Source organism: Alternaria triticimaculans (genome assembly GCF_023758025.1).
Source record: "Alternaria triticimaculans strain BMP 0046 chromosome Unknown scaffold_1, whole genome shotgun sequence".
Classification (NCBI taxonomy): Eukaryota; Fungi; Ascomycota; class Dothideomycetes; order Pleosporales; family Pleosporaceae; genus Alternaria; species Alternaria triticimaculans.
This window is the reverse complement of record NW_026055958.1, coordinates 4,144,118-4,161,292: the sequence shown is the minus strand read 5'-3', so window position 1 is coordinate 4,161,292 and position 17,175 is coordinate 4,144,118. Positions and strand designations below refer to the sequence as shown.

The window sequence follows — 17,175 nt, the reverse complement described above, 5'->3', positions numbered from 1 at the left end:
GCCCCAATGGATGTGTATAAAGCACTGGCATTCTGTACACTGGACTCTTGATCATACCACAGACCGACTTCTACCCAGCTTAAATACATCCTGACATCACGAAAATGTACCGCAATCTGAGCATCCTTGCCATAGTACTCTCAATCAATGGACTTACCTCCGCTAAGCCCATCAATGGGTCAGTCACACCTCTTTCATATCTGTCGATCATGCAGAACTGACCTTTCGTAGAAAGGTGCACGCTGTGAAGCGGGCAGATCCTGTGTCCTACCCCTATGGCGATGCACTCCCCAACGAATTTCAGTGGCTTGGCTGGGACGCCGACGATGAAGACCAAAAGAAAGATGGGCAAAAGATACACGAAGCTTTCAAGCAATGGGTACGTAATCTATCACATGAAGAGCAACCTCCGTTTCTTTTTTCAACTTTTCTCTATTTCACAATGAGCGCATGGCTGAGAACTCTTCGACGATTTAGGCAGACTTAGCCAAAGCAGGCATTACGGCTGCCGGAGGCGCTCCCGACAACGTGCACTTCAAACGCTTCTTCGGCAAGCAAGATGCAGACGACACAGAAGCCATTCAAAAGACCATGGCAAACATGTACGACACCACAGCAGACTCGGCTACGGAAACCATTAAGAAAATGGTCCTTGAGCGTTCCGACTTCGGCGACCATTGTGAGAAAGACGGTTGGTTCGCGTACACAACTCCCACGGATGGACACTTCCACCTGTGTCCCAAAGCAATTGCCCTGAAGCAAAATTCGGAGACTGAATGTGCCGATTTCAAGCGAGACTACATCGACAACACGGCGAGGACGCTGTCTTTTGTCATGCTACACGAGTTCACGCACTACGACTTTGTGGCCGACGACAGGATCGGTGGTATCATTGATAACGCCATAACTTCTGTCAATTGCTTCAACCTTGACGATGATGACAAGCTCAATAATGCCCAGAGTTACGCCTTCAACGGTGCAGTAAGTTTTCGACATCCTGAATATATACAGCACAAACTAAGCAGATATTTCCAGGAGCAATACTGGTCCGACAAATGTCCAGACAAAGACTTCACCGACCCTGGTGTAAAGCGTCCGGAGCAAACTCCCACACCGACTCCCACGCCAACACCGACCCCAACTCCCGAACCCGTAGCCCCCTACGCCGACCAACCGGGCCAATGCCACATCCACGTCAACGAGTACGAAACCTGCGACTCGCACGACGAAAACCTCAGCGTCGAAATCACCATGTGGTAAGTTTTGACTTTACAAAGTGCCCGTGAGACATATACTGACTTCGTACTTCTACTTCTGCAGGGACGTTTCCGGCGCCCAAATCGGCTACGTCGACCGGACCGTCGCCGGAGCCGGAAACCCACTCATGATGAAGAGCAAGCTAGAAAACACGCTCGAGGTAACGCCGGAGAACCAGAAGGATTACATCCAGTTCACGCTGGGCGGCCAGTCGTGGGCGACGAACAAGGATAACGATGAGAGTGCGCCGACGTATTGTAAGGTTGGGGGCTGGGACCCTAGGGCTGGGCCGTTGTGTAATGAATTTGATAGCGGTACGGCTCAGGATTCGAAGAGGCAGATGGATTGTTACTTTCAGTGTCCTTGGGTTGGAGGGGCGACGTCTGATGGATCGTAAGGCTTTCGTAGGAAGGAAGGGCAAGATGGACCAGACGTTTGCGTGGGGACGGATAGCGACTCCGCTTGAGGCGGAGAAACGGACACTCTTTTTGTATGGCGTGGATAAGGATGTTGGTCAGTAACAGCACACGAACATGGAGTAATGGAATGTAAAATATATCCTCGATTTCTCACACATCTCACGTAACACATCTCTCATCCGCTCATCACCACCCGATCTATCGATTACGCATACAAAAGCAGACGAAAACGCTCGAAAACAGGAAAACAATCAGGGGTATCTCAAGGCTCAGACGATATGCAACAAGGACGTTAGAACGCGTCGCTCCCACCGACCGTAACGCCTTGTGTCAGTCAGGGTCGTCTTCTCACGAGCCGGTGAAGAGATGCCAGACAACTGTAGAAACAGGCAGCAAAGTCCACAGAACGCCTCAAATGCCGCATGCAAAACAAGTAAGAAGAAAATTAGTTCGTGATCAGCCGCCTGGCATGTTGAGTGCCATCATAGTGGCAGACCTAGACTTGGGGGCTGTTAGCGGGGACGCCTTACGAAGGCGATGCAGGGAGCTCAAAGGTCCATCCTCTCAATGATGCCCTCGCTCATCGTCCGTATCTTACTCACGGCCCTCTCTCGGTCTACCAGTGACTCAACGTCGCTGTCGTCATCGCTCTCGTAGTAATCGGCGTCCATGCTCATGTCTCTGGCAGGCAGGTAGCGCTGTTGTTCTGCGTCGACGACATCACCGGGGTGATCAATGACCATGTTGTCGAGCTCATCACTGTCTCCGTATGCCTCAAGTCCCTTCCTAGCACGATCGCCGAGCCAGTATTCCGCGCGCTTCCTACTGCCCGCATTCGCACTGGACTCGTACTTCGATGCTTTGAATTTTGACATGAGCGACATGGCGACACTTGGTGAGTTCGACAAAGCCGATATCCCACGGAGATAGAAGTATGCGACTCGCTTCCGCTCCTTGTTGTACAGGAAGAAGTGGTGACTCCAAATCGCACCGTCATCAGCGAAGGGGTCATCTGACGGCTCCCATGCATAGTATTCACAGCTCGACATGTCCATCTCTGTGTCGAGCAGGTGCCAACTTCGCGGACTCCATATCGGCGACCCAAGCGGTGTGACTGCGCCTGCTGGTAGTCCGGCGGAGTACACTTGCGGGCGGAGATAGTACATTGTAGTGTCGATCTTGTGCATGAAGCTGTGGATGGTCTCGCGACGGAACTCATCGGGGTTCAGCGTGTTCGCGAAGTCGTAATCGATGTGTGTGGCATTGAGCGTCGCGATGAGGTATGCGAAGGTGTGACGGTTTGCTGCTTCGCTGAAGGATCCGAACGGCGTGTCTCGGGAGATGTCGAGTTGGTCTGCGAACTGAGCTGCAGACTGCTCGGACAGCCCCGCAACCGCTGATAGCAGGTCCTTGTGCCGCTCCTCGAGCGTCCTCTCGATGCGCTTGTACAACTTCTTGTCGCTTCCCGCTGCTTTAATCGTCCAGAGATCGCATCCGCCGATGATTGCTGTGTCTTGTGTGTCGAAGTTGAGGGCGAGGTTGACCTCGTGGAGGGCGCACAAATCGAGGTACTACGGTGCCACCGGGTCAGCTATGTCGTCACTCTGGCCTTATCGCATCGAGCACTTACCTTCATTGCGCTTGATGTGGACTCGTTTGGGCTGAGTGCCTATTATAGAATATCTCGCGTATGATCCGAAATCTTCGAGATACGGTATGATTCAGCGCGCCGTGGCTGCTGGGCGTGGGTGTGGCTGTGGTCGGGAGGGGGTAGCCTGCGCGAACCGATACAACAAGTAAACACGACTCTAGGCTGGCTGCGGAGAGGAGAGGGTACTGTCGTTCGGCCAGACGATCGTCTAGCAGGCAGTGGACATATGTATGGCTTGGGCGTGGCAGTGGTGTGAGATGTCGGTGTCGCTGTAACGACGTGGTCGCGATTGCGGAGAAGGTCAGCTTGGCGGTGTCGCCGAGCTAACAGCGGCATGTGTGTCGGGTCGTCCTTCCTGATTGGTCGATGCGCAACCTGCCTCTCAACCAACAACAGCTGCCGATAAGAGTGGATGGGTAGGCGACTGGTGTTGAGTGTTGATGTTAGTTGTACGCGGCCATACCGAGTGTGTCTGGTACGCGGGGCATGTCATCTGATGGTCGAGCACGTGAAGGATAGAAGATGCCTGGAGATGAATCCACGTGAATTCGGCAACGTATCATTTGATGAATGCATGTCAAGGTTCTGGATGAAGGACCAAACGCTGATCCGAACCAATTGCTGTCACGAAGTGCAGGTGCGCAGTGTCTCGGCGGTGTGGAGACCTGTAGCTAGATGAATAAGGTAAGTGTACCAGCATGAGGAAAAAGGAAAAAAGGGAGAGAGAGTTGTCAAGTCTATCAGGGTGAAGTCTCGATATCATGATGTGTGATCACGTTCGAGCCCTTGAACCGCTTGTGTCAAACCTAGCTGTGTCGAGCAAGCCCGCCAGTCCGAGGTGTATGAATTGTAGTAGATAGAGTACAGCTACCGCCATCCGCTCTACAAGGCAGGATGGCAGGTAGTGCGTTCTCCAGATGATCCAACCCCTGCGCCGTGTGATATCGTTTCGCTCTTGACGCCTGCCCTTGGAAAGTTGTTTAGCATGAGCCGTGCTGTGACAGTCGACTGTGTGCCGTAGCCCTACCCCAAACTCCAATAACGCCGTACAATGTGTGTTCGTATGCGGATGCCGGATCGGGTCTACAAGATGCCGCTCTCTCGAAGTCGGCCTTTGAATTCATCCGCGTTCTGGAAGCCATCAGGCGCGGTCAGTGGGAACTCTTGGGACGGCGGTGACGGAGGGCCAGAAGGTGAGGTGCGACAGTGCGTTCCGTACACTTTTACATAATCTTGGTAACGATATCGTCCTCAGCCTGACGACAGGGCGTGTCAGCCAGCTGGCGCTATGGGTGCGTGCGGCGAAACAGACCCGAAAGTCATCACACCTCACTCACCTCCATATCTTCGAGGCTGTCTTGCTGTCCTATACACCGGAGCACGTTCTTTTTGCTGCTCTCTTGCATCTCACCGGCAAGCAGTAGCTCGTCCAGGATGAAGTAGGCCTTTTGGAAGTTGAAGATGATGTCGAGCTCGCAGACGTTGCCGTAGTACTTGTCCATCTGCTCGACGTAGCGGTGGACGATTTCGAGCGTGATCAGCTCATTGTCGGTTGAGTCGCAGCCGGCGATGAAGAAGAGCGAGGCATATCGGCGATATACGATCTTGGTGTCTGGAGAAAGTGTGAGCTAGCGAAGCTCTTACCCCTGCCGGACCCACTGACCTTTGTACTCTAGGAAGTTGCACATGCGGGTGCGGCGGGCGAGGACGAGTTGCGAGACGTCTTTGACAATCTTGGCCTTGTCTTTGGGGGCGAGGGTGGTGAACCACTTGGCTAGGCGCTGCGAGCTTCAGCAAGGGACTAGGGATTCTAGGGTGAGGGACCAACCACTTTGCCCTGCCGGGACAGCAGAATGAGGTACCTGAGCTGTTAGCGCTATATTTCGTTATGGGCAGTGTATGGAAGTGCATCTTACTTGATCGTCATGGTGTCGTGTGAGGAGAAGATGGCGGTAGCTTGTGTCTGGCGCAATGGGGAAAGATGTTAGGTTCGGCGATCGGCGGTCACAGGCCAGCCCCGCGACTTTGAGACGCCAATGCGCCCTCATATCCCCGCTATCACCATCGAAGTCTGGACAGTAGACATTTGCGCGCCAGCAATTCTACTCTCGGCCCATTCCTAGTAATCATTGCCTAAAGCCTTGCGATTCGAAATATCTGCGCTACTGCACATCCGACGCGACTGCTCTCCTAAGACGACCCACCCGCTGACAAACGTTCACCCTTCATCGGCATCTCGAATGCCCCCGAAGAGTCACCACTACACAATATAGGAGGCTCTTTCGTCAGAACTGTTCTATCTCGCGTCATAATTGCGCGATACGACTGGTCGCCATCATGAAGCTCGTACTATCGACGTCGTATGTCTCTCCATCTCTCCAAATGCCTTACCTAACAACCCAGAAATACCATGTCCGGTGGTCCTTCCGTGATAAGACGACCCTTCTTCGAGAAATCAAACACCGAACTTACTTCCTCCCTCCGCGCAAACTTCGCTGCCCACCAACCCTCTCCAACACCCTCAAAACCCGACTACACAACATGGACTACCAAGACCGACTCCGCCCTATACGTACCCACGCACACACCCTCACCCCTTACCGAACCGCGAGAGTCCTACGACATCACAGTAAAACTGTTCTACCTCCCCAACATACCCACCGACAGACGCTGCGCACAAACACGAGAAGCGATAGAACTCGTGCTGAAAGAGCTGGGCACATCCTCGATAGACCTCCTCATCGTCAGCTTCCCCGGCGTATCCTTCGACGCCGACGATGAAGATTCCGACCTCGATGACGACGACGAACCGCCCTCGCCCCCCTCCGCGACACAATCCACAACCGAAAACACCACGGGCGACTGCCCCGACGCCGGCGCGCCACCAGAAGACATAGAAACCATGGTAGCAACATGGCGATCGCTCGAGAAACTGCACGCAGAGGGTTTGGTATCGAAACTGGGAATCGCAGAATTCGGCGTCGCGCGCTTGACAAAGTTCCTCGAGCAGACCAAGATAAAACCAAGTGTGAATCAGATCAACGTGCGGGATTGCTGTGTCGTACCAAAGCCGTTAATACTATACGCGAAGCAACAGCAAATCGAGCTTCTGACACATAATGACTGCACCAACATCTTACCCCGTGGCACGCTACGTCAAATACTCGGTTCAGGGGAGAACGGCTCCGGTGTATTGGCAGGAGAAGGAAATCAAGATGGGCTTAAGGGCGATGTAGAGCCGCAGTGGGTAGTCAAATATACGGCTGTTGTCAAAGACAGAGGCGTGGTGGAAAGTAAAGGCTACTTTGCTGTTGCGGAACTGAGGGATTCATAAACATACGAAGAAAGGCAATCACTCAAATCAAATACAATGTTCGGATGACTCTGGCCATGACGATATAATTATACATAGATTACGCGCACAGAGATCACCCCATCCTCGCCTCTTAGTATTCACCTACTGGCTACTGCCTCCTGGTCCCTTGCACCGATCATGGAAACGGCGCAAGCGCGCCACATACTTTACAGTTCAGCAATTCTCCGCGGCGTCCCAAGTTCGAGCATACCAGTGGCTTTCCACACTTTTTACATTTTGCCAGGTCAACTCCACCAGCTTCTGCCTTGGGGTATGTTGTTGATGACTGCGCTGGTGCGCCCGAGCTGGCCCTGCCCTTTGGTTCAGTGTAATTGTTCATTGTGGGTTGTACGAGTGTTCGGTAGGTGTGGTAGACGTTTGCTTCTATGAGTGTATGTGTCTTTGGTAGTCGGCGTTTGGTCGAGTTGTCTTCGTGTGTGCTAATTCGGGTGGTGGTGGGAGGAAGGTTTCGGAGGGTATTTGCTAAATAGAATATGTCCATTCACCATGTAAACCCATACTGTGCACTTCACTGCGAGTACTCTACTGCGTTGTAGAATGTCAACATGACCCTCCTAGAAGACTCTTGATTATTCGTCTTCAACTTATGGACGCTGCTCGTTCATGGAATCAAAGTGGCGCCAGGCTTCACCACAGCATGGGCTTCCTCGACAGACTGAAGTGCTACGTACGCTACGCTACTGGTGAGTACTTCGACAGTGAAGTGTGTATGCGGCTATTCGCTGGACTTCCAGCTTCACGAAGCCTCCACTGTGAATACATGAGTGCATCACGAAACCCACATACATAAGCTTTTCGGTAGCCCGTCATGCCGCCCCCATATCTCCAGTCTTCTCTAACAAACATCCCGTATACACAAGCGAACACAACCTCCAATGACAGCCCAAACCAACCCTCCAACCAAACAGTCCGCCAACACTGCACCAAACACCTCATACGAACACGAGCAGACCTCGGAATCCGAAACCGACCTTCTCATCCCTTATGTCTCCGACGACGACGACGATTCCGACGACGAAGCAAACTCCAACAACGACGCTGGATCTTTCGGCCACTGCTGGCACTGCGATGCCCCCTTACCTCTGCCCACTTCAGATGAAACCAACGTCGACTGTCTCGAATGTCAGTTTCCGAACTAATTCGCGCGGCGGACGAACGACTAATCTGGCTAGGTTATCAATGCGGCGGCTGGTTGGGTCCACCTTGAGTGGAATCACGGAATGATTGGAGTGGGATGCGGCGTTGAATATTGACCTTGTGTCGCTTTAGAAGAGACATTATGAAATATATGCCGCGAGAGTGCATTCTAGATCGAACGTGTACCTATGCTGGTGGTAGATTCGCAGTGATTTAGGTTTCTTTTTACGTTTCTGTTTCAATGCAAGAGTATTCTAGGTATTGCTCCATGAGCCAAATCACCCTAGCAGTGATACCCATTTCTCATCCAGTCTGTGCTACGACAGTGACTCGGTAGTCTAATTCAGCCAGTTTAGCCCCCAGTAGTTGCTTCTCGAGATCTTTGTGGTTATCCTGGTGAAAGTGTGGAGAGGGGGTTCACTCCCCATACACGCATCCGCGCATGGTTAGTCAACATACTCAAACGATAGTAGCATTACGCATTCACTCTTCCGCATCGTCAGCTAACCGTGTTTGACCAACACACAGCGGACCCTCAGACCCCGTTTCGTGGTTTCAGTAGTCTATATCAACGTATCACTCGGGGGTTCTCCCGAACCAGCTCGCGCATGCTTGCACGATCCAATAATTCCACCACCAAGATCAAAGTCCCATCATGTCCACCCAAAGCCAATCCAAGCCGCTGGAAGTTTACTTCTCCGTCTACGGCTCTGCCCATACAAACCCGATTATACTTAGTATCTCTGGTACAACATGCCCAATGCCTGCTCCTCAATCCCCTTCTATACCCACATCCAGGTACACATCCCCATCTCCACCCTCACCCTCATCCAAACCCTCACAACTAACACCACTCGCATCAACCAGCGGCGCCTCAACACCCTTACCATATCCAGGGCAATACTCTCCCTCTCCTCCCGAGATGCACAACCACAGCATGTACGTCCAAACCGACAAAGGCATCTACTACCGAGACGAAGGAGAGAAAGACAGGAACGGGAACGTAATGATCCTAAAGGACCCGTGTGAAGATTGCGGAGGGAATGTGGTGTGGGCGACTAAGGGCCCGTGGCTGCTGATTTGTCGGGATTGTGGGGAGATTCAGTAGGGATGAGAGGAAGAGCACGGTGAAGAAGACTTTGGGGAGATGAGATATGTGTGGGATGTGTGTAAGTAATTGCTGTGTAGTGCGCGAGGATGATTTGCATGTTGCATGTATGTAGTAGCGACCTCTGTTTATTGAATTCGGCGCCACGAGGGCAATGGATGAGGTGTACTCCGTTGAAGTTTGAGACTACCAATTCAAGGTATATGGATATTGTTTGACTCGTTGTACTGTCTACCCATATCTTGATGACTCTTCGGAAGTCTTTCTAATGTCTCGTTAAGATACTGTCATGGACCCAAAGCGCACGGTATATCAGTCTCTGGACTCTAAGCATCACGAATGGTGCTGTCTACCGCAGTATGACAACCACATGTGTTGTAGTCTAATCATTCGCATGAACCTGGTCAAAGATGTAGACACCAGTCCGTGTCCTAGGTGCCAATATAACGGGAATTCGTCATATCAGACTACGACTAGAAAGGACATCCCTTTAACTCCTCATTCCCAGTTGGACGGCCGCTGGAACTAGATGCGCGGACCCAGCGGGAGCAAGCGCTTGGGTAGAGACGCCGTTCATCCAAGCGACATCCCCATGAGGAAATCCCTTTGTCCCCAACCATGCGGGCCGTTAGGGTCTAGAAAGAGTTCCCGGTGTGATCAGACCGTGTTTTAGGGTTTTGGAAGGAATGCGCATGTCTGAGATGAAGTGTTCCTTCTGGTCTTCGCCGATGAGGATCTTGGTATAGGGACTTGGCTATGTCTGGCCAGCGCGTATAGGCTTACGACAACGACAGATAGTAACATGGCGCTATGTTATCAACGCTATCGCATCGTTTCGAAGTCGACATCCTCGCGTACGATAGCACATCGTTAGGCCACCAGAAGTTTGGTACCCATATGTCGAGATACGTTAGCGCCATCAAAGTTGACAGCTAAGCGTGAAGCGGCTCATCACACGCATATCCTCATCATCGTCTTTCGTGTCAGCAAACTCAAAGTTGGTGGCGCAACGCCCTAGTCCAGGCACACGTCCCACCGTGGGTCAAGATGTACACCGATTAGGAGGTATAACCACGAGGTCGCCTTATCGATAGGAATTAGGTTTGCCGTGCCGCATGTCTGCTTTCTTTTGGTCGATGGAATGGGACAAGCGACGCCCATCCCAGCGCTACTGCGACCAAAACGTCTGCCAGTGATGGTCAGGTGCCACACACCCTTCTGGTAGTATCGCCGTCATGGAGCCGACGGCAGCGTATTCGTACTTTTTGAATGGTTTGCAGAGTCAAGTTTTATTGATTGGGGGGATCGAGATTGATGCTCCAAATTCGAGAGTGATGTTTACCTCACCGCAAATCCACGTTCGCGCCGACTTTCGACTTGCATACAAACAAAACATGTAATTTGTCGCAGCGAAGTCTTCTAGCCCATCAACCGCTGAGACCCGCTCCGGTATCCGGGAGCTTGAGCAGAGTGCGGTTCCTTAGTGTCCAGGGGACGATCAACGACCCTGTTGGTTATTGGTTCCCATCCGAGCGCTTTCGATGCAAGGGGTCGAGGGTCCAATGAGTGCTCGTAACCACCCACCACATAGAGGAAAAAGAATTGTGACTCGCTATGACCTATGTTGCCTGTCATTCAGCGTTGTACCATAATCCTTCCGTACTAGATCGTCAATTGCATCAGGTTACCGACCCAAGGCTCCTTGTGCGGTCGAGGTAGGCTGAACTCAGCAATTATGTGAAAGCCCTGTTGCTCGTAGTACCTAAGAAAAGAACCTCTAATCAGTACCACATGGTGCGCTCCAGTGACAACAGGGAGGAGAGACTAACCGAATTAACTTCCTCTCGTTTCCTGCCCAGCCATCCAAGTATAGAACTTTCTTCCCCCGGCTACGGCCATAGTTCCGCACCTCGTGAAGAAGTGCAGCTCCAACCCCACGAAATAGATCCTTCGTACGGCTATCGCTAACCATGACTTCAACATACAAACTTTCTTCGAGTTTGAATTGTCCAGCTTGTGGGATTGTCGCTGCAGGAAGATAGGTAGGGAACCACTTTCCGCGGACGAACGCAAAGCCGACAGACACAAAACAGCGCCCATCGTCGGAGACGCGCGAGTGCATATCTTTCAGATCAGGAGCTGCAATTGCCTGCTCTACGAGTTCGGCTTCGACAATAAGAATGCGTAGGGCATCCGTTGTGTCCGAGATTTGACTGTGCTTCGATTCTCGGACCTGCCGTTGCGTTTCTTCAACCCAACCTGGTCGTTGTGAAAAGGGAGTTGAGCCCCATTGCGCTAGGCTCCCGATCGATTCCAGATAGGGGAGAGATGCATCAAAAACTGAGATGATAAAGGAGTCGTCACCTTCAGCGAGCCCCGCGTCTCGAATAGAGAACTGGTATAGGGTGGACATTCGTTAAGCCTTACTGATGGGCCCAGCAAATAGATCCGGTAATTGTTCGGGCACGCGTTGTTCTTCGAGTAGCTGAACGACGTGAAAAGAGAGGCGCAAAGTTAGGGCAAGATCCCTGAGTCAACCTTAAATTGTGACGATGGGAAGGATGGGTCGGGTGACCTAGCCATGAATAGAACCAATTAGCTGAATATGCTTGAATTCGCCTAAGCATGCTTGCCCACCCCCGCTACGTTGGATGTGCATGAAGGATTGTTCTTCGTACACGTCGCAAGTGAGCTCGGCGCTTTGCTGCAATCCTTCATGCAGGCTGACGAGCTGTGGGAAGCAAGATAGACTTCTGACGAGAGCTGGACGAAACGTGGTGCTGACTGGCGCGCGGGTCCTGGTAACTCTGCTTTGCCCTTGCATAGTTGTCATGTAAAGGATTCATTTCGGAAGCGTACAGTCAGATCCAACGACAAACCTATCGCGCTTATCACCAAACAGGTGGTGTGAGCTGAATTGCAGTTCACATCGAGCGCCGGATGGTTTCCTGCTAACTGTATAGGTGTACAATCGACCAATAAGGTTCCTAACCGGGACAACATCAGAGGCGACCATCGGTCACTCCGTTGCGGGGTTCCAGGTCAGAGGTCGTCACGAAGTGGCGCTGCCTCAACCAGCTGTCGCTCACGTCTCGTTGCAGTATGCCTTAGCGAAAGAGGGGCGCGCAATCGAGGGGTCGGTGGTAGTAGCTAAAGCTGAACTATCAGCTCCTGCGATAACTGACCAGAGCTCCGATAGCCAGGTATAGGGCGAAGAGACTGCATGCATGCTGATGTTGTCTAGATCTGCTAGTACCGCAGTGCAGGATGCTGATCGTTGGAATTCAGTCGCCATTCCGGTGAGCAGTGGTCTGGAGATATGAAGCCATGCTTTTCTCTGCGTCTGGAACTGCCGGTACGTAGGCGATGGTTTCAGGTGAGGTAGTAGGGTGTGGGGTTGAAGCATCTGGTTCGTCTGGGGAAGATGGCGGCCTAGACTTTGGACCGGTCGAACAGCCGGAAGCGAGCGGGAGGCAACGAACGGCATTTAGATCACGTTGGACGACCATCTGAGTGGTTTACAGCACGATGAACTTTTTTCTGTTGGGAATGCGCGTGGTTGGCTGTAAGCATATCGAGAGTGCGGCTCTGCGGACCCAGGCGGCGCTCCTTCGTTGTGTACACGTCGCTGGGTGAGGGATTGCATTCGTGTACAGCCAGCAAATTACCCGGCCCACCTAGCAGCGCAATTTCCCGCATGTACTCGTTGCCTTGGTTGCAGGGCTACGTCAAGCCAGCGAATGTGCCGATGGTGCTCGTGGCATTATGACGATTGCTCAGGATAAAAAAAACAATGCTCGCTTCGCTCGGGTCTGAAGTTTGTCTGTGTGGCTGTCAGGTGGTGTTCAAGCAGGGGAGGCGCAGCTGTGGCGGCGGAATGTTTATTGGCTGTAGTGCCGGCAAATCTCAGCGCGCTTCCCTCTTTGGGCAAGAGGGCAAAAGACAGGCCGGAGATTGCCAATTTCGTCCTTCCTGAGGATCAAAACAGACGTGAAACGAGATTCGCAATTTTGGGTCTCCGTACGCCTCGCAACCTGGCCAGCGAAAACAATACTTCCAAGAGTCGGAGTAGCCTGGGAATTGTGGATGGTCGGATGGAGCAACCTCCGTCGTCCATCTCATCGTACATCGGCAGGCGCGACCTTGCCCCTGACTTCAGTTTGGTAGCTACGCGTCATAGAGGCCGTTGTTGACGATACGACGCTGCTTGACACTGACAAGTAACGACGCGTCGGCGGGCGCCAGCGGAAGGTTTGGTGCAGGGAGTTTGGCGCGTGCAAACCAATGGGCTGACCCGGAGACGTTCGCATGGTGTGGAGCAGCGCCGTGGCTGTGCAGTGCCATAGCTCTTGAATAGTGATCGCGCTTGCGCAATTCCAAGAATAATACAAACGACTCCATGTATGTAGAGTTTTCGGGAGAGCTGAGGCGCGGTGCGTGGATGCTTGAGGAAGCTATCGGGTCCTGTACCCAAGAATGAGGGTATGACCTCTGTTGCACGATGCTTTTTCGTTCACCGCTCCACTTGACACGCGATCGGGAAAAAGAAAGACAGATCTAAATTCGACGGCGCAGCATGAGCGTTGCGATGGTCGTCACAAGGACAGCCGTTGTGTGCACTACGCTCCACAGATCGGGTTGTTAGTACCGAGCGGCGCGATACGTAGTAACCTTCGGACTCGTTTCAAGATTGGAATCGTCGTATCCTCGCAAACATGCTCACTATGGGGGCCTTGGCAGCAATGTTTTCCGTCTGCAAATGGCAGGAAGCCGTGGATCAAGAAAAATGAAGTCGAGTTTTTCAATTGCGGGACGTAGCTCGGCGCATTGCGCCGATGAGAGATGGACCCTGGAGATCATTGGAGATGATGCAGACAGCGGGAGACATGGGACTCCATGTTTATGACGTCGGAGGATATTGCGACTGATTCGCAAGTCTGCTTGGTTGGAAGGGAAGCGATGAGGAGTGGAGAGGCCGAGCATGTCCAGATTACACAAACCCTAGAGCGTGCGAAGCAACATCGTTATCTCCACATGCAGGTGCGAGCCGGAACATTTTCTAGAAAGCGCAAGGAGTTGCAATGTCGATGCGTCGAATGGGGCAGCAATGCAGTATCGTGCATGCAGGGACATGTCGACTAGATTGCCCTGACCTGAAGGCAATGAAGCTCTGGGAGTTTTCAGATTCTTATCTGAAGAAGACCGGGACGAAGTGGCCATGTGGTACGAAGCCGAGTCTGCAAGCCCCATTGTGGCGGCATGAGACACACATGGTCTTGAACTTGTTGCGCCCTCGAAGCCCAGATCAGTCCTATCAGTAATGGAGGGAAAGTTGTGTGTGCAGCATGGGGGCAGTAGGGATGAGCAGATCTGTATCTGCTCCTTGTCTCCTCACATTTGGAGGTGCTTATAGTAGGTCCGCAGGTCCGGATCCGAGATGGCTTACTTCTTGAGCTGTTCAGTATCGTGGAAACCATTGCTCAACTCTATTGCGCTCGACCTTCCCCATCGGCAGGATGTGGGCGTCGGACGGCGACAATCACGTGTCCAAGTAAGCCTTAGCTTTAGTATCTTAACTATAGGAATTTAAAAAAATCTTAACTTAATAACTAAAGTATACTATTATAGTTATATACTACTAATACCTAAAAAGAATAGAATTATAAAATCTTTATACTAGTATGTTAATCTTTCTATATCTATTTCTATTTACTATTATAGATTAAACTTATAACCTTACTTAGTAAGTAGTTTATATATAAAATATTAAAAGTTTAGCTATATAAGTAGATCTATCTATATATAATATCTTATATAATAGAGGTATATACCTAATAATTATAGTATATAGATACTTTTATACTATATTACGTTAACTTTATAACTCTAGAATACTTTATATTAGGCTTAGTTATTAGTAACACGTCTACGCGTAATATTACTATTACTACTACTACTAATAGAGTAATAGCTACCTTAGGCTTACTATATTAGGTAGAATATCTAAGATTATTATTACTAACGCTTATAATAGCTATAAAGTATTAAGCCTACGCGTAATAGTTAAGTAAGTTAGTAAGTAACTTACTAGAATAGCCTATAACGTATTTTAATGTAATAATAAAAATTATATAAGTATTACGCTAAAAGCCTATAAGTAGAGAAATACTACGCTTATTAAGTATAGCTTATAAGAGTAATCTCTAACGCTAGTAGAGAATAGGTCTATCTACTAAAAGAATAAGTAGATAGAAAGTAAAGACTAGCTTTTATAATAAGCGTAACTCTATAGTAAAACTTATAACTAATACTATAAGACTATTATAATAGCGTACGTATTCTAGAATACTTAAGGTACTACTATTACTAGTACTACTTTTACTAATATATAAACCTAATTATTAATAGATCTACTACTACTTTCTCTATAAGTATAAGCGCGCATCTTCTAATAGAAAAGCTTACTTTTAGCAGCTTATTCTTCTACACTCTTAGTATTAGAAAGTAATAGCTAAGAGCCTATAACTACTAAATAAGATCTAATTACTATTAAGATTAGTAACGCTCTTTTAGAATATTTATAAGATTCTAACTACGTGTATCTCTACTAGACTATACCTAACTCTAACTAGTATAAGTTCTAAGAAGACTCTAAGCCTAATAGTAATATAAGTATATTCTTTTATTCTATTAGTATAGGCTAATATTATACTAAGAGTAACATTATTTGTAATAATAAAACTAATATTACTATTACTAATATAAAAAACCTCTAGAAGAATATTATATAATAATCTAACTTCTAGTAGACCTTTTTTATTACTACGCTTATTAATTTACGTAATTATTCTAACGCTATTTACGTCTACCTACTTTATAACTCTAAGTATAATAAGACTATTAAGAATATGCGCGTCTAACTTAGTAAAGTAAAAGCTACGCTTAATAAAGTATTATAGACTATAGGCTAGTCTATTAGTACTATTAGTAATATAGTCTATTATAAGAAGCTTACTAAGATCTACTACCTTACTTTAAAAGTAGGCTATCTTAAGAAACTCTCTAGTGTATCTAATATCTATAGTAACTCTACCTATAAGACTATTATCTAAGAACGTAACTCTCTTTATGCTAAATATAATAACCTTAAGTAATAAGTTAAAGACCTTAGCTATTATAGTAATAAACTTAAAAATAGCTCTACTTATATATAGCTTAAAAAGAACTTCTAGAAAAAAACTAAGAGCGCTAACTAGTAGATAGATAAAGTAAAAGCTACTTCTAAATTCTAAGACAAGTATAAGACTTAAGTAGATTAGTATAGTATTAAGCTTTATAACTATAATATTAAATATACTAATATAATAAATAATAAGAATAAAGTATATAATAATCTTAATAATACTCTTAATAAAGCTTATTATAAAGCTAAAGCTATTACTAATTAACTTCTTTAGTTTAATCTACACTATAAGCTATATACTCTATTTTGCTAAGAGCGCTTATATAAACCTACTAGGTTATACTCTACGCTACTACTACTATAGCGTCTAATATCTATCTCTAATTATACTAGCTTAGACTATTAACGTAGTAGTTATATACTAACGCAAAAGATATTAGTATAAGTAATACCTTTATAGGCTTCTAATCTCTACGCTCTAACTATATAAATAGTAGCACTACTTTATTCTCTATCTATTTCTACTTTAACTATTAGTAGTAGTAGTTATATCTATAAGCTATCTAAGCTTAAAACCTTTAAGAGTAAGGTTAATAATAACTATAAGTATTAGCGCAAGATAGCTATTACTAAGTATAGAATATACTTAAAGAATTAGTAAGCTATAAACTACCTTAAGTTCTATATCTAGTAAGAAGTATATAAATATATCTATAATATTAAGGCTAGGTACTTTCTTAACCTTTTTAAAGTTCTAGATAGTTAGTACTTTACCTATAACTATAAGGCAAACGCTAAGATAATAATTACTAATAGATTATTAAAGTATAAGTTTAGGTAAAAGTTTATTAAATAGAAGTCTAAGTTTATATTCTATATATATATTCTTAAGTATAAAGATACTATATAGATTTACTACACGCGTAAGTTTATATATTCTAGTTTAGTAATTACTATAACTACTAGTTTGTATAAGAATAAAACTATTAACTTTTTTCTTCTCTACGCCTAGTATATTAACTAAGAATATTAATAGATTAATAC

At 48.0% G+C, this 17,175-nt stretch overlaps 4 protein-coding genes across 4 annotated transcripts; 3 read left to right on the top strand and 1 right to left on the bottom strand.

The window, feature by feature from the left end:
* Positions 1 to 104: 104 nt before the first annotated feature.
* Positions 105 to 1,778, top strand: J4E78_001376 (uncharacterized protein; the record flags this gene model as incomplete). Its single annotated transcript, XM_049362035.1, has 6 exons — positions 105 to 178; positions 232 to 379; positions 478 to 981; positions 1,036 to 1,256; positions 1,321 to 1,499; positions 1,570 to 1,778. The coding sequence occupies 6 exons, from the start codon at positions 105 to 107 to the stop codon at positions 1,776 to 1,778; spliced, it is 1,335 nt and encodes a 444-aa protein (XP_049227318.1).
* A 446-nt stretch (positions 1,779 to 2,224) lies between these two features.
* Positions 2,225 to 5,254, bottom strand: J4E78_001375 (uncharacterized protein; the record flags this gene model as incomplete). Its single annotated transcript, XM_049362034.1, has 5 exons — positions 2,225 to 3,247; positions 4,665 to 4,939; positions 4,991 to 5,108; positions 5,156 to 5,189; positions 5,244 to 5,254. 5 exons carry the CDS (start codon positions 5,252 to 5,254, stop codon positions 2,225 to 2,227), a joined length of 1,461 nt encoding a protein of 486 aa, XP_049227317.1.
* A 410-nt stretch (positions 5,255 to 5,664) lies between these two features.
* On the top strand, positions 5,665 to 6,661 carry J4E78_001374 (uncharacterized protein; the record flags this gene model as incomplete). The annotated part of the gene is made up of 2 exons (XM_049362033.1): positions 5,665 to 5,687; positions 5,731 to 6,661. 2 exons carry the CDS (start codon positions 5,665 to 5,667, stop codon positions 6,659 to 6,661), a joined length of 954 nt encoding a protein of 317 aa, XP_049227316.1.
* A 679-nt stretch (positions 6,662 to 7,340) lies between these two features.
* On the top strand, positions 7,341 to 7,842 carry J4E78_001373 (uncharacterized protein; the record flags this gene model as incomplete). Its single annotated transcript, XM_049362032.1, has 2 exons — positions 7,341 to 7,406; positions 7,612 to 7,842. The coding sequence occupies 2 exons, from the start codon at positions 7,341 to 7,343 to the stop codon at positions 7,840 to 7,842; spliced, it is 297 nt and encodes a 98-aa protein (XP_049227315.1).
* Positions 7,843 to 17,175: the final 9,333 nt, after the last annotated feature.